We start from the raw sequence: 21,093 nt of genomic DNA on the forward strand, positions 1-21,093 counted from the left end.
ATTTTGAAGTAATATGGGTAGCTGGAGGACACAGGCCCCTGTGCACTCTTCATTTTGACTGCTATTGATCGGGTGGGTGATGGTCAACATGTGTCCTGACTGCTGTCCGGCTCTGATCTCTCGGCTCTCCTCTGATGGTGCTCATTACATTCGACATGCAGCACGGCCTCTTCATCATGGGCGTCCAGGGCCCCTCAAGATCCTATGCAGCATCCTTACCTTTTCTAAAGCAAATCTGCATATCTGTGAGATATACAGCAGGGGTTCACAACTCTGGCCCTCAAGGTCCACTTTCCTGCAGAGTTTAGCTCCAACCCCAATCAAACACACCTGAACAAGCTAATCAGGGTCTTCAGGATTACTAGAAAGTTGCATTTAGAGTTTAATCAGGGTTGGAGGTAAACTCTGCAGGAAAGTGGATCTCAAGGGCCAGAGCTGAAAACTCCTGTCCTATGTGATATCAAGTGCTAGACTTAATTGAGAGGGCTGTGAGACTGTTACACAAACCGAACACAATCCCTTTTAATTCCCGAGTGGATTCGCAGTAGTCTAAGGAAAGACAAAACAAACGGATGCGGGAAGCAATTTAGCTCAAAAGCCACAGACAGAGATTGGGTGCAGGGTCAACTGATGTTCAAGAGACTCCATTTCCGTCTGGGTGTAGCGGTAAGGGAAACTGCTCATTAACATGCAGCGTTGAAATTATTATTTTTGTTTTCACAATCACGAGGCAGATACGACAAGACAGTATGAGTTAATGAGCATCTGTTTGCCATTCAGATGAGGTACAGGCAACAGAATTTCAATAAGACAGACGTCAATGTAAATACGTCGATGAAACACGAAATGCAGGCTGTGTCAAATCATTGAGCGATTACAGTCGAGCTGGCATGTGCGCAGCTAAATCTTATTTATTAATCATGGCTTATTGATTATTGATTAATCATGTTTTATTCTTGGGGTGGAATAGCGAATGCCTCCGCGAGGGACAGCATCATAAAAATACATGGGCTTTTCAAACAGAAATATCTGGATTCATCCCAGCAGGCCTTAGCATTTCTGAGAGTGGTTTGTGTTCTTGTTACAAGAAAGCATGAAGGGAGATGCAGAAAAAAGAGGAGGGCAAAAGGAAAAGCACAACAGTATTCTGCTCAGCGATGTCTCTGGCTCAGCACAGCATGGGCTGTTTGACTGGAGGCTGAATGACACAGTAGAAGAATACAGAGGAAACAGCCCCTGTCCATCAAATGCTAACGCTACAATCTCTATAGAAATGCAGACGGCAGCATTTGAGGTCCATTTGTAGCCTGAACAAAGGCGATATGCACCAACAATTCAGTTATCAAGTGTGAAGAAGGTTCTTGGATGCTTTTGTTCTTCTGCAGGACCAATGGCCACTGGTTAACATTTGAGAAATTAATTAGGGTGCTAATTTATTACACTTTTACTGTTAAAAACCAGCTGAGAAAATGTCTAAAAAGCCTTGGAGATTCAAATTCAATTTAATGGTACTACATTTGGCAGCATTTTACCACTGTTCTTCCATTCATTTCAGAGCCTAATGATTTTTAATAATTGTCCCAAAGATAGATCGAATGTCTTATATTCAAAAAGACTTGTTGAATTGTGAAATATGTACACCTTAGAGCTGTCAGACTGGTTCTTTAACAATAGCATCTATGGTTTCTATGAATTACGTTTAAAGTGCCCCTATTATGAATTTTTTAAAATTTCCTTTCATGAAGTGTGTAACATAGCTCTAAGTGAATGAAAACATCCTGCAAAGTTTTAAATCTGAAAGTGCACCGTATATAAAGTTATTGTCTCTCAAAAGTAAGAGTCGACTCTGAGTCAATTAAACAAGTCTTTTGTAAAACTAATCCCAAGCTGTTTCGTTGTGACGTCACGATGAAACATTAGCATATTGCCCGCCCGCTTATTGCGCGCACAGATGCTAGGGAAAATTCATTTTTTCAACAATACCACAGCAGTACAATCATTTTCCCATCATTTTACTGAGTATGATTAATAATCGATGTTTATATTTTCTAGCGATCCTTCAAGATTCGTAGTTTTGTATGTTATGTTGTGTAACGTACACCCTAGTCTGTCTCCTGCTAACCAGCTAACTCACATTTTTGTAGTTCTGCTATTCAGATGTGGGTCTAATATTATCTAAAAATGTGTAGATTAATGCAGTCATATAGAGAATACGAACCGACGTCACGCCTCGTTGCATGCCGGGGCGGCGCCGCCATTTTGACAGGATCGCCCTCTATTACTCGTACTGAAATTAATACGGATTCTTGCTTACCTTTTGTTTTGTTTCTGCCATTAAGTGGAACGTTAACATTTTTAATGGTATCGTTTGCGGGGAATAGAAGCTATTTTATAGCATCGCATGATCATTTTATTTATTTATTTTTTTTTCACTGAAGTTTTGTAGAATTTCGTTTACAATGTTGTTCTGTTTACCGTGTCGCACGCTGGATGCTCACCGCTGCTCAGCCACCGTATAAATATCCAAATAAATCTATGTAATTAACACAGTGAGAAAAGTTGATTCATTTATTTGTTGGAAACGTTTAAATGATGCTTAAACGAGCATATTGAGTAGGCCTACAACTTGTCATTGTAATTCCCCTTTTCCATGATCACAGATGAGGAGAATCAGAGATTATGGGTCAAATTCTGCGGACAGACGGACACGAACACACTGTATTTTTATATTTATTTTAACAAATGACAACCACACTAAGCAATTTCATACCTTTATAAAAACTTTATGAAGAAAATGTATAAAATGCTTACATTTTAAGTGATACTGAAAGTTTATATTTTGGTCTCATCCATTTTTCTGCATGTGCTTTATTTGTAAATAGAATTTGGTCTCTTTAATATCAGTCTAAGTGCATTAAGCGTTTTCATGAGAGGAAACCGTTTACAAATTACTGCACTAAACTCACTAACGGAAAGGCTGCGCGATCCTGTCAAGATGGATAAACAAAGAAGTTACCCAGAACTCAATGCGGCGTGACGTCAGATTCGTATTCTCTATTACTTGGAGTAATGATCAAGGATGGAGCACGACTTGCTTACAAAGTGTAATCAGCTATTCACGTTTGCGCTCGGCTAACGTGGGAATTTACAACATAACTGTGGGCTCGGATCACTTGCATAACTGTAAAACAAACAGTTTTTTTCCTCTGCGTTTTTATTATTACAGTAGAGTGGAGCTCTATCTGCACTAACTAGTTGAAGTATTCTCTCTGTAAACACTAAACACACATTGTAATGTCAAACAATGATATATAGCCATTTTTTACTTTGTTAATAGTTATGACGAAAAAGTCTGTGATCACATCTGGCCTAAATGTTTGTCTTATGTTAGAGGTTTTCAGCTTCGCTTGGCATTCTGATAAGTTCCCACAGGTGCACCTACATAAAGTATAACAGTGACGCTGCTATCGCGTCTTATAAATAAATAAGGTGACACTTACAATATAGAAACGTCGTACTCCAGTCGTGATTGCGAATCAGTTTCTGGTCGATCGACTACTTCAGACGTTTCATTGTCGGACTCGGGCTCGAATTGATACGGTAAAATCGATGCTATGTTTTCTGTCTGTACATTGTATACAATATCTTGCAAATTGATAGCTGTCATTCAGTTATGGCAATGGGCATGTGGTGCATGCAGTAGACCAATCACAAAGGACTGGGCCATCTGACCAATCAGAGCAGTGTAGGCTCATGGAAAGGAAGGCTTTAAAGAGACTGATTCATTGAACTGCTTCAAACTAATCGTTTACCAATCTTTGGTGAACTGAGGTGAAATTAAATGTATATTATGAGAAAACGAAAGTGTTTTTTGACCTTGCATGCATGTAAACCTGTTGTAGGAGACTCCCAAAACAATATTAGGAACCTTAAAAAAGTCATAATTGGGGCACTTTAACATCCATGGAACATTTCCTTTCTACAAAACGTTCTTTATATTGGAAAAGGGTTAACCATGTTCTTCCAAAATGGTTCTTTTAAGAACTTTTCACTAAAAGGTTCTATAGAAAATTCCTTTTTGGAACAGGAATTTTCACCATAATAAAACCACTTATTACTGTTTTAAAAGAGACATAGACATTGACATAGACTTTGAATTCCTGAACAAATATTATTCATAAAACTCAGGATAATTTTTCTTTCCTGTGAAATTTGAAATTATGTTATCAAATATAAAAAGTGTGGCTGTGGACATGCAGTTTTTTCAGGATCTTTTCAGAAGTTTTTAAAATTGTATTTAAAAAAATTACAATTTTTTTCTTTTAGCTAATAGTTTTGAAGATAATTATATAACATTTTATTTATAACACTTTAATATAATATATATCCTTTAATACAGTGATTTTAATATTTGTATATATGTTTTTAATATAATATAATATAATATAATATAATATAATATAATATAATATAATATAATATAATATAATATAATTCAGTTTATTATGTATTGTTATAGTCTATTACTTTATTTATAACATTGCTTGGGCTGCAATACTTACTGCATATCGACCCAAATAGTCAATCAACACATATTTATGGAGAATATATACTGTATCTATTAGCCTATATGTGGGACTCATACTCAGGCTTGGCATCCAATAAGGGAACATTTGTTACTTTGTCACTTCACTTACCCTAGTCTTTTGTCAAACATGCCTTTCTACCCAGATTTCACAGTTAATGGTTGTTTTTATGTTGTATTCCAACTGCAGGGGGAAAAACACTGCTTGTAAGCACCATGAAGCGGAAACAAGAATTTAGCTTTGGGGAATGATACATGCTGTTGACATTAAGCGGCACAAGCTTAATGTAATGTTCACCTAGTCCACTCTAGGTTCCATATTTACGTATGTATCCGGCTCAGGTACAAGTGTCCAATTTAGAGAGAACGCTATCTAGGTCATCACACGGAGAAGCTGTAAGCACACTTCACATGCTGTAGTGCGCATTTCTGGCTGTATCCCAGCATGCATCAGGACTAAACCAGAGAATTTGCTACTTAAGATGGAAATAATGATTTGTGTATATTTTATGTGATTGAGAGGTTCATTATCCTTGCATCTAATCCTTTGTTCTGTACAAGCCGACTGCTAAGTGGTATCCTATATAATCCGCTCCTCACAATACAGCAACTCTATGGGCTGTAATATCCGAAACTCAGCACATCAGTAGTGCCTGAAACTGATTCTATAATGCCAGTTCTATTGAAAGCCATTAGATGAATGACTGCAAGAGGATACACTCTTTGTCATGTAATAAATAATCTTTACAAAATAGTATTTCTGAAAGGATGCTTTTAAAATGTGCTGGCTGATTATTTTATGGACAGTGTGTTTTTAAAGCTAGATATAGGGGATGGGTTTGTCTTTACATTAAAATATGTTCAAGACACTATAAAATTGGGTAACACTTTACAATAAGGTTCATTAGTTAACATTACTTACATTAGTTAACATGAACTAATAATGAACAGCACTTCTACAGCATTTATTAATCTTTGTTAATGTTAATTTCAATGAGCAACTGGATTTTCATTAACTAACCTTAACAAAGATTAGGAAATACTGTAACAAATGTATTGCTCATGGTTAGTTCATATTAGTTAATACATTAACTAATGTTTAACTAATGAACCTTATTGTAAAGTGTTACCTAAAATTGAAATTAGAATTTGGAAATTTTGTAAATTGGAAATTACCTTTGAGGTCATCGATATGATAATGGGTTAAAAAGAACAATGTACACTAATACTACACATAAACAGATACAGAAATGTACAAATTAGTCTTTCTCTTATGACAAAATGGACCAAAATATTGATGACACTTCTTGCAGGCTTGTGTTTTTTTTGTCCAATAGAATGAGAATGTTCTCATCCCGTAAATTGAAAACACCATCTGTCTTTGACAATCAGAAGAAAGTAGCTAGTGATTTATTTCCTTTCTGCTTTATTTCCATTTCTAACCATCAAGTGGCTGCAAAAAAAAAGAAGTTTGTTTTGAATGTATCTTTGTTTTCATCCATGGTACAAGTCAAGTGTGATTTGATCAGGCCATGGCATAAACTCTTGGCTATTTCCTGTTTTAGTATAAGACATAATACAGGGTTTTGCACAGATTTTATGATTCAATTCGATTGCAATATATCAGGTATAATACATGCCAGAGGAAACAAAATCTCTCAACTAAAGCTCTAAACTACATAGGGAATCCCATCAGTTGGTACATTACTATTATATTAAAAGTATTAAATCATCCACTATCTATTTATTTTTAGATATAATCAACACTGAAATATAAAAAGTATATGAACATTTAAACATTTTTTCATATTTAATGATAGGCCTATATTATGTTTGTACACCAATTAGTTGTTGAAAAACAAACATTTAAATGGTGGCTGTCATATCTTTTTTTCATGACAGATTCATTCAAACAGACATATATCACTAACAGTACAAATATAAAGAGAGTGTAATATAGTGCATTTATTTAGCAAAATGCTCCAATATAGAGTTATTTACCTAGCTAACTAACAAGCTTTGGGCATTGAATGGCTTTTCTGAGGTATATATAACATTATGTGACATACATCGGAAATATATCAACGCAGAAATAACAAACTGCACTAGTCAGACAATTTCAGAGAAAATCTGGCAGTCTAACTGAGAAAGTTATTACCCTATGGGGGGAAAATCAGAGTTTAGCGTACAAATGTCCAAATGCCCTTGAGCTAATTTGACATTTTCTGGACAGATGTTGTTCTGAAAAGTTCTCTGATATGCTTGCGGAATGTTGCATTGAGCATTCAGTGTAAAAAAAATAGCCTGCGGTACCTGTTCGCCATTAGCATTTCCACTTTATGTTATTTTTAGCTACACCTTGTGTGCCCTTAACAGTTAAGAATGATATCTAAAAGTCAAGGGGTGTCATTTTTATTGTGACTGGTAAAAGTGGAGAAGCAGCAGCAGGACCAATCAATTTTTGTCAGTAACAGCAGTTGTCAAATTAGATTTGTGTTGTTAGAGCTGATTACAAGCACTCCTCATACAGATCTATAATGCTTTGTGCTCTGGGCAGGATTGAGCAGGAAGGAGAGGGGGGAGCGAGGGAGGAGGTGTTGTTGGGGAAGCGGTCACCTGGGGTGGCAGTGATCAACTGAAGAGAAGGGTTTTGATCGATATTGCTGAGGGGCAGAAATGCGATAAATTCACAGATAATTCTCTCTGCATGGGGTCTCAAGTCCCATTCATACAGTATGTTGTAAACAATGCTACTCAGTAACAGATTTTCCTCAAGGCAAACAGCAACAGACATACTCAATGAGTGGTACTTACAATGTATGTTTTTTTTCAATTGCACATTAGTGGTACATAAATATCAGAATTGTTTATTCTGATGTAGTGGTCGAATATTGGCATTCTGGTAGGGCTGCCCCCTAAATGGTCGATTAACCGTTAATCTAGAAGAGGCTTAGGTCACGTTCACACTGTCAGTTTCTGGGATTGACAATCGCATTTACTTACAAGTGTGAGTCTTGAAATGTCCCGTTCACACAACAATTTACAGTAGCGTCTGGAACACTGTCTGTATGAACGAGCAACGAGAGTCAAGCCCGTATTCTCTCACTAGTAACCATAACGACAGTGACCAACGTAATATTAAAGATGGCGATGTCCATAAAACTGAAAAGTCTCATCACTTTTGACATGACAAGAGACCAACTGAACCACAAGTTCATCCATCAAAACTTCAATAACTAACAGCAGCATGTAAACACACTAGCTGGAGTCTTTAACCGCTGCACACACGTCACGTCCTTTGCGACATCTCACGCATGAAACGGCATTCGAATTTGGAAAAGAAACACAAAATTGACAGGATCCGGTCCATTGGAGAACAGTGACACCTTAAAGGCCAGAACACACCAAGCTGACACCGACGAACTAGTGGCGACGAAAGCAGACTGCGGGGTTGGCTCACGTCGGCCTCGTCTGGGTCCAAAGTTGGCCTGACACACCAAACCAACGCTAAACAGCCGACGGCCAAGTAGCATGTCAGTTCTGCGCCTGCGTGAGATGAAATGCCTTTCCGTACCAGCAGATGGCAGTAGCTGAACAGCCAATCAGAATGATCAGCACTAGTCAGCATCGTCGACTTCATCCCTGCAGCTTAAAACACCCAACTAGTTTATCAATAAATTATTAACATGTTCAGACAGTCTCCTTCTGTTTTTGTTCACACCATATTCATAATCATTACTTTTGCCAGTGGGCTGCTACAAGTTTTGCGTGCGTTTGAGCGCTGATTAGGCTATGTATTATATATAGGGTTATTATTATGATTTATATGATTTATTAATATAAACCTGCGATTAGTCTATTAGACTAATCGCTTAAATGAACGATTATTAGTCGACTAGAAAAATCTTTAGTGGAGGGCAGCCCTCCATTCTGGTATCAAGGTATTAAATAATTAAATAAAAAATTTTCGCTGAAAGTGCTACAAACATTGTATGGACTTCTACTACTGATGCCCGAGTTACCATAGGTTTCATACTGTTTACAGCTGCTGATTAAGACTCGGGAGCTGAAACACAATTATGGTAAGGGCTTTTACATTTTCAACACAACTCTAAGCAGTTAACCAATCACAACAAACTGGAACACACCCCAAAAATAAAAGTATGAATTTGTAAATGAGCAAAATATGGGCACGAGAGTTTGCCCCAGACTTTGCATGTTGTAATGTATGCACTTACCCAGTTTTGGCAAAGTTTGTCCAGTAGGTCATGACAACAGCACTGAGCATGACATCATTTTTGGAGAAGTTGCAGGGGAAGAGGTCGGTCGGACCAATCATGGGAATACCAAAGACGTAGGGCACCTCGTCTCCGTGGGCCGCGTCTGACCAAGCAGGCTTCATCAGGCTCTGGCAGTGGTGGTAGAAGGCGTAGAAGTAGGTCGGTGACCCATACCGGGCATGAAGATCTGCCGTCACCACTGAGGGCTCCACCCACTGATGATCAGTAAAAAGCGCCACCAGAGTCTTACGCCGCGTCTCAGGGTTGTCTCTATCTGCCCAGTCCGTGTACATGAACTTAATGGTTTCTCGTAGTGTATCCTTTCCCTCTGGGTAACCGTACAGACTGTCCACAAAGTCTGAGACCGAAAAGTCAAAATCATTGCCCGAGACACCATCTTCAGAGTCCACAACGTTCTCCACAAAGCGCAGACCCTCACCCTGGTTGACACCCAGCATGATGTCATAGTTGAGAAACTCGCCCTGCTCCATCAGGATCTCAGGGTCATCGGGAATGACATCGCCGTCAATGACTGGGCCGAAGGCTACGTGGTATCTCGCCGGCTGGATGTCTTGTTCCACCAGTTCGCGAGCGCTCTTCTTTCTCAGGCAATCTACCATGTCCAAAGTGTCCAACACATTACATCCCACTTTCTCTGCCAGCAGCCTTGTGTACTTAACCGGCTGGTAGTTGACAGCCCAGCTGGACAGTGCTGAGCCACTCTGGATTATGGCACGATGAAACAGTCCTGCAGCAAGAGAAGAAAAAATAATTTTAGACAAACTTTAACATCAGGAATAAATGATTATAAATAAGGACTGGTAATTTAGGCCCGGTTTCAGAGACAAGGCTTAGCCAAAGCCAGAATTAGGCCTTAGTTCAATTAGGATATATAAATATCTTTTATAGACATTCAGTAGAAAAAACATTACTGGTGTGCATCTTGATACAAAACAATGGCACTGACATATTTTAAGATATGTCAGTACAAGTTGCTTTCAGTTAAAACAGCTCAATCATGCATTTTAGTCTGGGACTAGCTTAAGCCTTGTCTGTGAAACCAGGGGTTAATGTTTTAAATTGAGTATGAGTAAAGGGGTAGTTGTTGAAAGAACTTTCTATGGGTACTCATTACACATTAATGTCTTAGAAATAAACCACGTAATCTGAAAAAGGCTATACATGGCCAAATTAAACACTTCCCTTTTTTGTGTTAGCTAACACTAAGCTTGCCTGCTAGCTTAGTGCTTACTGGTTACCTTGCTGAAAATCAGCCTAAGCTGGTTGGCTGGTCTTACAGTAACTGGTCTCCCAGTCTGACCATCTGAAAAGTGCCCAAAACCCCTCTAAAAGCAGCCAACAGTACAACCTGACAAGACTGGGAGCAGCTAAGAACAGTCAACCAGCTTATGCCGATTTAGCTGGTTTTCTTTTTCCAGCAGGGTATCCTGGTCTCCAAACTGTGATGTTAGCATGACACAGCAAACAGTGTGTAACAAGATAAAGTACAGCTACAACAAGCTACCACTGTAGAGCTGCACGATTAATTGTTAAAAGATCTTGATTCAAACACCCACACAATCTCATTCCTAAATGACAATGATTCGACTGTCTATTAAACCTTTGACAAAATCATACAGCGAACATTCAAATCTGCGTTGGCACTGCTGCTGCCCAGAGAGAGCAGTTGTCATGTATCAGTATGAAACAGCTAAACAAAAAGTGTTTTCAAACACACAATACCACTGGGATAAAAGATTATAGTTCGGATATAAACACTGCTGTCTACGGTAGTGATCAAAATAGAGCAAATCACCTTTTGAAAGTAACTTGGTGCTTCAAATAACGATTGTATCGATTACATTGTTACGCCACCAGGTGGTGACAAGAGACTGTTAATAAAAAATTATTTGTCATTGAATCATTCATTCAAGAGATATGTTCAAAAATGTTAAAAGTTAAGTATTTATGAGTTTTTCTGAAATCAGATTAATTCAACATATTAAATAGACTGCAGCAATTAACATTTTTTCAGAACTTCTAATAAATTACATTATTATTTTGTTTAGTGTCTGTTCAGAATGTTGGGAGAATTGAAACAAAACAAAAAACAAAAAAATCGTGATTCTACAGTGACCGAGAGAGTTCAACACGCTGCAACTGATGAAAACACATGCAACATCTTAATCTTATGTGCATTGTGAGTATTTGCAGCAAGTGTTGTCAAACTGATGAATATGTTTTCTTAATTTGCTGGCATTTTCTCTCTATTTGCATGTTTTCTTCAGTTGCAGCTCGTTGAGCTCTCTCGGCCACTGTATGACTCTCAATTAATCCACAATCAAACAGCTCTATTCAACTGCTACAAAAGAATAACTGGAAAGGTGAAAGGCTATTTTGATTAGCAAGAACAAGATACCCTGATGGACTTTTGATTAGGCATGACAAAAAGCTACCCCCTGCTACCCCCCAGGGGGACTCAATCTTTGTACAACAGTGGATGAACCATATTTTTCACAACCAAACAGCATGACTTTTTATTTTCTTCAGTTTACAAAATCACTCCCTGTTTTCTTTATATAGTGCACAGTATTCCCTTTAAGAAATCAGCGAATGAGTGAGTGATTTTAGATACAGCAAAAATCTGTCCACCAATCAGGTTTAATTATGCTCAGTTATATTCATGGTTAACACAGCAAAATAAATGAACTTTTGCTGTTCATATATGATGCGTTCTTGCAGTCAAAAACAGCTAAACAGAGCTGAACAGAAGAAAACACAAAGCACAGGTCCTGAGAACATATTTAAACTTGGCATTCTGTCTTAAAATTCAATGCTCATGGAGTGAGACACTGAAAAAACAGCAAGATGCAACACATTGACCAAAGACATGAGTCTGACTCATATATACAAAGACCGGGCAAGGGAGGCAGTGCCTCCTCAAAAAAAAAAAAAAAAAAGGATGAGAAAATAATGCATATTACATATAAAACAACACAAATATTACAAATTACGACATTAAAAAGAGCGCAAGTCACGCGTATTTCTAAAGGAAGACTGTCCAACAGCGACACCCACTGATGAAATTACAGCAGGAGTCATGCCTCCCTTTGCTCTCATAGGAAACCATAGAAAAACATGGCCCCTGGCGTGCGGTGGGTTATGTGGGTGGTAATTGAGAATGAATGGGGTAAAGTCAAGTGAGAGGAGGCAATGTCTCCATCGCACTATGATTGGATGTAATTGGTTATGATTGGATATGATTGGTTTGTGCGATAAATCCTGCCTCTTGTTGACGTGCGCTTTCCATGAGTTTGACTAAACAAATGATGCTGTCAATAGGAAGACTAATTGAAAAGTAAGTAAACAGCTCAGTTACATATTACTGCTTTATGTCACATCAAAATCAAACTTGAAATAGACTGAAAGCATGATGACTGTGGTTTTTTTTTTGTGCAATTAGCTTGGTGAAATTAAAAATACATCTTCGTGTCTGTGACAGACGGTGTTTATGGAGCATGACTGATGATCCAAAATAGCCTAAGTTGACAATCAAAAAGAAATAAAATATATTTTTTAAATTGTTACAGCCTTTAGTTATTATTTTGGAATGAATGTAGAAATGCTTAAAACACTAACTTGATGAGATTGACTTGGTTTTGATAAATAGAACATTACGTTGTTAATGTAAAATTACAAAATAGAATTGTATTTGGTTTCTTTTTTGATGTAATGTAAAGTAATGTTCATTTAACAAGGAAGATGTGTCAGCGTTAAGAGTAATGCATGAATTTACATTGATTCATAAATAAATAAAAAATGTGCCTCCTCATTTCAGAACGCCACTGGACGCCACTGACAAAGACCATTAATTAAAAAAATACTGCAGATGAAAAAATGTGTTTTGTACGAATGGGACCTAACTACATTTCTTTATAAATGGATTGTTGTGGACTGTGTGCCAGTGAAAAACAACATATTGAATTCTAAAGACACCTTTTGTCTTTTTTAAATGATTTACTTGTCTGCCAAAACAATGTCTTTGAGTTATATTAATTTAGGTGCTTTTCTTAGCAAATATTGATATATGAGTTATTTGTGATTAATTAATCAGTATCCCATGTATGTCATTCAATATAATGTAATCGATTGACAACCTTATTATAAAGTCACATTTAAAAAGATGAGAAGCCTTGTGCTATAATCTGGAGAATGTGACCCTTTCATTAAAATACTTCAATAACCAGCGTAACCTGTTTAGGCCTAAATATTTTTCCAGAGTTTGTTTGCATTGATCTCAGATAATCACATCTGCCAAAGCAACACAGAATGCAGAATATGATTAAACCTAATCATTACACAAACATGGGCACAGATGGCCATGGGCCGAGGAATGCAACACAATTTCATCCACTCGGCTGAAACATTCACAGCTATAATCTACACCCACGTTTGTGTCTAGATGTGTATCTGAATGTGCTGAGATTCACGACTCGCTTTTTAACACGCACATGTCGATGCCCGAACCTTTCAATGCATCCTCTACTCTCTAAAGCTTAGATCAGCGATAAGCGCATGCTAACGGCATCTAATTCTTCAACTACACTTACACTCCTACTCCTTCTTTATCAACAACAAAGAAGCCTGGGCTCAGCAGTGCGTAGGTAGCATAACGTACCACACATCCCAGCAGCGAGAACTGTTTTGGCCTCACTCCCACCTTAATGACCGCTCAATATTACTATTACCACTCCTCTGCAGTGGTACACATCACAGCTAGAGACTCAAGTGAGCTAGCATGCACAAACTACTGTTCAATGATCATGAATGCCTTGAAAATGATCAGGAGATATATCCGGGCTAGTGCGAATTCATGGCCTAAAAAAGTTATTTTTTCTTCTTTGTGCTCGTACCAGGTTTATTTCTCTGCTTCACCCTGCTCTGGGCACTTTCTTACCTGACTGCACAAATTGATCCGCAGCGAGGCTTTTCTTTTGTTGGCCCACTGCACACTAAGGAAATTTACCCACTACTTAGGCTTTCTTCATTTCCCCAAAGATAACTTTCTGGAGGCCAAGCGATGAAGAGAGTCCAAGGCAGTTCAAATAACGAGGACTCGCACCTTGCAGATGGGCAGCTGTGATATTTCCAACCCAACTAACCTGCGTAACCTTTAATTTTTTTGCAATTTCTCTTCAGTTGAAGAGGTTGGGGAAATGTGCTGTTGGTGTGCTGTCAGATGCAATGCTGGTATACTGTTAGCAGCACCTGACACATGTGTATTTGTGTGTGCGGCTGTGAATAGCAGAGCTCTTCGCTCCGCTGCAGGGGCTCAGGACAGGACAGTGGCCAGACTCCCTGGGCGAGGGAGCAGATGTCAAGGATATCGACTCTCTCTCTTCACAGCATTCACAGTGTGGCTTGTGGGATGAAAGATGGCCACCTGGGGCTCGGGAAGCCAAGACTCTATCTGTGCACTTTTACTCGTCCCAAACGCTTTTCTGAGCTCTCAATACGCAGTACGGTGTTAGGCCAGAAACATACAAATACAGTATAAGTATTCTGATGTTAATTATGCAACAGAAGATATTTTTAAGAAGAAAGTAGATATCTAAACCACACTGGACCCCATAATGGACTTTCATAATTACATGAGGGTGAGCAAATGATGACAGAATTTTTATTTTTGGGTGAACTATCCTTTTAATGTGTTCTTGTGTTACACTGTAAACCCTAATGCTCAAAATAATTAATTGGTTTAAGTAGGGTGAACTGAAATTAAACAAATTAGTTCAATCAAATTAACTTTTATGAACTTTCTTTTTCTTTTGAGTTAAAAAACTGACACATTTTAAGTAATCTGAATTGTTTCATTGTTTTGAGTTTTATGAACTTGTTTCTTTTAATTTAGACAAACGTAAATTTAACTGAAACTGGGCTGGGATTTCTATTTCCCAGCAAGCTTTGCCATGACACTCGAAAGGGAGAGTGAATGGTAAAATTAAGTGTTATATAATGTTTTTTTTTGTGTGATTAATGTTAAGTGGGAGATTTAGTAGTGTTTAAAGGTGCAGTGTGTAAATTTTAGCAGCATCTAGTGGTGAGATTGCGAATTGCAATATAGAGAAGCTTCAGTGGCCAACACAGGACAAAAATGTCGTCGTCTGAGACATAAGAGAGTAGCCAGGCAAGCAAACGCGCTCTTTAGAGCAGTTTGACCATTTAGGGCTACTGTAGAAACATGCCGGCACAAAATGGCAACTTAACATGGGACACGCGGTGTATGAAGATAGAAATGACTCATTCTAAGGTAATAAAAACATAACAGTTCATTATGTAAGGTCTTTATACACCACTGAAAACATAGTTATGTATATTATATTGCATCTCTGTCAATAGAGCCTCTTAAAATGTACACATTGTACCTTTAATTTTTAGTTATGCTAATTTAGAATTAAAACTAATTTAGAGTTTCTGTTATTTAGTTTTTTTGGGGGGTGGGGGGGTTACCATCATAGTGACAAATGGAGCATGAGCTTGGTTTGAGAACTGATATGAGTTGAATGCTCTATATTGATGTACTCATTCAGTAATTGCTTTGCTAATACTATCAAAGCATTGTGTTAGCAATTAACAAGTTAGCATTTATTGAATCAGCTAGTTAAAGTTTCCTTCAAATGTCTGATTTTATCCTGCCACCTATTCTGGGAAGTCATGGCCTAATGGTTAGAGAGTCAGGCTGATATCCTGAAGGTTGCTGGTTCAATTCTCAATGAATGAGGTACCCTTGAGCAAGCCACCTAACCCCCAGTCGCTCCCCGAGCGCCACAGCAAAATGGCTACCCACTGCTCCGGGTGTGTGTGTGTGTGTTCACTACTCGCTGCTTCTAATGTGTGTGCACTAACTTGGATGGGTTAAATGCAGAGGACAAATTCTGAGTATGGGTTACCAAATTTGGCCCTCACATGTCACTTTCACTTTCATACCATGAAGCCAGTTTAGGTGGATAGCCAAGTATTTTTCAGTTTAGTTTGTGCCAACCATATAGCAGTGTTCACTGCCATAGTAACTTACACACCATGGCTAACCTGCTCCAGGGGATCTCAAACTGAAACTGGACCAATCAGTTGTGAGCAAAGTGACACATGTCTGAGACAATAAATTCACTCTCCCAGTATCTCTTGCTTAAAATTAAAGGTCATTAAAGACAAAATCATCTGGCTTTTAGCGATTATTATTATTATCATCATTTTTATGATTTATATATTATATAATGATACCCTTAATCCCTTACACATGAGCAATTTTAGTTGAATAATTAACTATTTAGTTTAAATGTATATAAATATATACAGATAATGTGTAATATAATAAATATGCTTCAGAATCAATATATAAAGCTTTAAAAATGACTACATGTATGCTTACAAGTTCAAATTTCTGTATACCTATATATTATCAACTATATTAAAGGTTCAGTGTGTAAATTTAACGTCATCTAGCGGTGAGGTTGCGAATTGCAACCAATGACTCAGTCCACCGCTCACCCCTCCCTTTTGAAGCACATAGAGAAGCTACGGTGGCCGACACAGGACAAAGATCTCGTCGTCTGAGACAGTAGAGTGTAGCCAGTCTCTGTAGAGCAGTTTGTCCATTTAGGGCTACTGTAGAAACATGGCGCGCAAAATGGTGACTTTCATGTAAGGGGACCCGCGGTGTATGTAGATAGAAATGGCTCATTCTAAGGTAATAAAAACATAACAGTTCATTATAAGGTCTGTATACACCACTGAAAACATAGTTATGTATATTATATTGCATTTAAGTCATTAGATCCTACTAAATATTACACAATGGACCTTTAACTTAACTTAACTTAACTTGCTTCTTGCTGTGTAAACACATTTATATACTTCATATTCTTCAATCTCTTAATCACCATGAAATCAAAATGGACAGTTCTTGTTTTTTATGGAATAGGCCTATTGCAATGTTTATTATAAATGATTTATCAGTGTGCATTTTTTTATTTTTTATTCATGTTCCTTGCAATCTTTAATCAAAATAACCTCCCCTCCCTCTTTCAGCAACATCCCTTCTCATCTCTGATGAGGAGGGCGGGCAACCTGTCACTTACATGTGATCCACCAATAGCAAACCACAACCATCCAACCAGCCAATCAATTCCACATGGACAAAAACAAGCCCCGCCCAACATTCGCTGAACTTTATATCACCCCTCCTTTTGCACACCCCTCTAATCAGCCAGATGGTGGAAGGCTAAAAACAGCAAACAATATCTGATGTTTGATTGTACTGCTGACACGTTGCATTCGTTCCAGGGCGAGGAGGGAAACAGGAGTAACACGAGCATGTATTTACTATTGTTAGCATTGCAATCTGGGCCACAAATGCTGTCAGAGTGCTAATAAATATGTAGTACAATTCTGTCCCAGTGGCTGATCCTAGATCAGCAGAAGGGTCAACACAGTGCCTCAGTGATTCATATGCTGGATTCAAGAAATTATTTCAGGTGAAGGTCACCATGGTATTCTAGATTCATGTGCTGACAAAAAGATTGTTGGGTTCTTGCTAATTGTGCTAATCATTTTGTGCTAACATTTTATACTTGGACATAATTTTTTATTGTCACAGCTGTGGAATTTATTTCCTATTCCAACAAGTATACAATTTGGTGCAGATCGGCAACTCAACACATTAGCAAGCTGATTACAGGCATAATTAGGTCTCCCTAGTGCCGACCTGAAGCGTGAGCATTGCACATCATATTTGTAAGCCCTGTACAGGCTAACTACACTTAACATCAGAGCAGAGCACCTGAACTACGATCAGTCAGGGAGAGGCTCCGGTGGCAGATTCAGGTCATGGTGAATTATGACAGGAGTTGGAGGTAATCACTCATTTGGCCTCGCTAAAACACGCTGCTTTGCTGTGCTTTCGACCTCAGCTGCCACCGTCCTCAAGACACCGGTGAAACGGCAGCACAGAACATGCCTCGGCTGTTGCGAGCTGGGGATTATTCACTTCAGGTACAAACCCGTGACCACTGACCTTGCGGAGTGACAAGCGCCTGCTCTTTTCCAACATTTCTTAGCATCAACGATAACAACCAACCTTGAAAGAATCATTACTGCACTTATGAGACAGGTCACTCAGAATTCAATATATTTTCAGCATGAACTACTTCCAATTCATACGCAAAAAGGTTGAGGGAAAACTTTATATTACACAGTTCATAACATTATGACCTCAAGAGACGTGTGGTGCATCTTAAGTGGTGCATCTTTAAATCGACACCACTATATTACTATATAGTAAGTCAAAAGTTGCCTACTGTGCTTAAATTGGTACTAAGTCAATACAATTTTTTTTTTTTAAATGATATAATATTTATAATATTTAAAACATTCGCTGGCCTTGCCTAAATAAACAAAATAAAGTTATTGCTTTCATTGTTTTTGACCTACAGTATGTAACCTTACGATGCCAACATTTTAGATACCAGTGACATTTCACAATTCTCGATTCCAGTTTATGATCAACAGCAAAAACAAATACTAGCCTAACTAATATAAAGTTCAAACATTAAATACAAGTAAACAGTCAGTAATAAAATAAGCAAGAATAAACAAATTTCAAGCAATAGCACAAATAAATACAAGAGAACAAAGATACAAATGAAACACTTTACAGTAGGCCTACTTGTGAAAGCTGTATTACTGTATGAAGTAAATAAACATAATATTAAAGCTACAGATGTCTAGTTAAGAGCAGTGAGCAATTATCTCTTGTTGTTTAACATTATTGAAGGGACAGTATATGATTCTGCTGTCACCATAACACCTAATGATGTCACCATATATTGACACACATCCGATATTTTCTTAACTGTCTATGTTCACATAAGACTGTTTACACATGGATATTCGTCAAAACAGGCATTTTGAAATTAATTTTGTGTGTATTTGCTCGAGAAGACATGAAAGATAACTCAGTTCGGTACTCGTGTGCTGAGAGGCGGCTTTCTGTGAGCGTGCACAAAAAACTATCTATCACAGCGTGTCAGTACCGCATTGACACTATTTACCCGCTATATAATGCCTGTATTTTTAGCGCTGTCATTTTCGCGTCCCCTTATGTTTAAACATTGTACATTGCTAGGCAACGTCAGACGTTAGCGGTCATCGGTTTCATAAATAAAGACACAATGAGTAAAAGCCGGCGATTTATGGGTGCTGAAGAGGTAGAAGCCCTAAATGCCATGAGTAATGGAGAGTCTGATGGTGGTGAGATCAGTGACGCATCCTGGGTCAGCTCAGCATCTGATGGCTCATCTGACAGCGATCCAGAGCCTCCAAGAAAAATTAGACTGACTGTTCTTCAGGACAGGATTGCTACAATAGTTACAGAGAGTGAACATCAATAAACTTTAGATGTAAATAATTAAGGTGAAGCTAAGTGCTTGAATTTGTCATTGCATCATACAGCCTATGCAGTGTGATGAATTATTATTGTTCATTATTGTCTATAGGCTATTTTAGTAATTTAAATAACATGGGTTATCTTAATATATGAATAATTATAATATTACACCACCCAAATATGTATTTACTTCCTTCTAATTCTCGTTGTCAGTGCAGATTTGTTTAGCTTGAGCGTTATGAAAAGTGATTAGTGTAGCCTGCATAAAAAAAGCCTTGAACATAAAACATATAATAAATAATCATTTCATGACTCTAGACACTTCTTTGTGAAGACAGTGACATAATACAGTGAAATAATATGTTCTTTAGCCATATAAAAACAGGTGTAATGTGCGCAGGTAAAATTTACCCGCATGGCGGTTTTAGGTATACAGTGACCCCTGGTGGTTCTAGTGTAAATGATGTCTTTAGTACCTTTCTGGACCTTGGTGGTTAAATTGCTGTCTATGGATGAGTCATATACCTCTCAGATTTCATCAAAAAATATCTTATTGGCTAATCTGTGTTTTGAAGATGAATGAAGGTCTCACGGCTGTGGAACGACATGAGTAATAAATGACAGAATTTTTCATTTTTGGGTGAACTAACCCTTTAAGTGAACATCAGTAGTCGAGAAAACAATGTGTATCAGTATCAGTATTCTTAAAGTGACAAGGAAATTATATGCAATGTTATTTTACATTATTCAATTTCTGTACCTGAAAACTACGGTTAGATACCTAAAAAAACCCCTGAAAAGCACAGTTTATTTTATTTGTATCTTTACTGTTGCATGCTGTTGCATGTATAGTTTGATGATGGGTGGATGGATAGATGGATGGATATTGCTCTTTCTCAGAACTGCATTCATCACAAGCCCCACTTTCATATCCATTGGCTGTTACACACACACACGCACACACACACACACACACACACACACACACACACACACACACACACACACAGATTATGTGTTTTAGCCCGTCTGTGCTCTGGGCTCATTCTCCTTAGCCGTCTCTCCAGCACAGCTAAAACTCCCTCCCAGCCGTCAAATCCCTCTCGTCTCTCTATAGCCTCTGTAAAGTGGGATCCCTCCGTGGGACAGCCTCTGGTTATGCCCAGTATGTCATTACCGCCCCCCTTCTCTTCTTTTCTTGCCGCCCCACTCCAGCGCTCTGATGGATTTTACATAACAGACCACAGGAGCAGAGTCGTACTCATCAACACAGTTTACTGTCACCTCGCCACACGCAAGAGATGCGGCCAGTCCTACAAGTGACAATTCCTCTTTATTTCTTCTCTATTCTATGACTCAGAATTATCCGTCGCCATAGATACACCACATGCGACAACAACGTGTGAAAGGTAGCAGCTGAGGTTTTGTGGAGTTCATTTTCCGAAGCAGTCAAGTGACGCCTATAATGCAACAAATTGCCTCCAGGGTCAGGCCGATTTCTGAAATACCATAATGTCCTTGTTTTCCCTCACGATAGCAAGACGTTATATAGATTAGGAGAGCTGGCTGGCTGCAAATCAATTCCATTGCAATCACAAGGGCCAAATAGCATTTTACTTTTTTTTTTTTTTTTACATTGGCAGCTCTATAGAATATTACAATCTCATCAGGGATCTGGGCTGCAGTGTGCGTGTGAAATGAGCCAAGGGATTATGTAGCGTCTGATGCCGTGTGCTATCAGCAGACTTTACCATAAACAATTGAACATGACATCAGATGCTTCA

The 21,093-nt window shown here is 38.2% G+C and overlaps 1 protein-coding gene across 3 annotated transcripts in view; it reads right to left on the bottom strand.

Annotated features, from left to right (window-relative positions):
• The window catches only part of nlgn3a (neuroligin 3a), a 275,946-nt gene that overhangs the window by 19,726 nt on the left and 235,127 nt on the right, over positions 1-21,093 (bottom strand). For all 3 annotated transcript variants that reach the window (XM_048175657.1, XM_048175656.1, XM_048175658.1), the window contains one exon: positions 8,824-9,613. In XM_048175657.1, coding sequence (XP_048031614.1) covers positions 8,824-9,613 — 790 coding nt within the window. The remainder of the gene's footprint in view (positions 1-8,823; positions 9,614-21,093) is intronic.

Source organism: Megalobrama amblycephala, linkage group LG23, assembly GCF_018812025.1.
Source record: "Megalobrama amblycephala isolate DHTTF-2021 linkage group LG23, ASM1881202v1, whole genome shotgun sequence".
Classification (NCBI taxonomy): Eukaryota; Metazoa; Chordata; class Actinopteri; order Cypriniformes; family Xenocyprididae; genus Megalobrama; species Megalobrama amblycephala.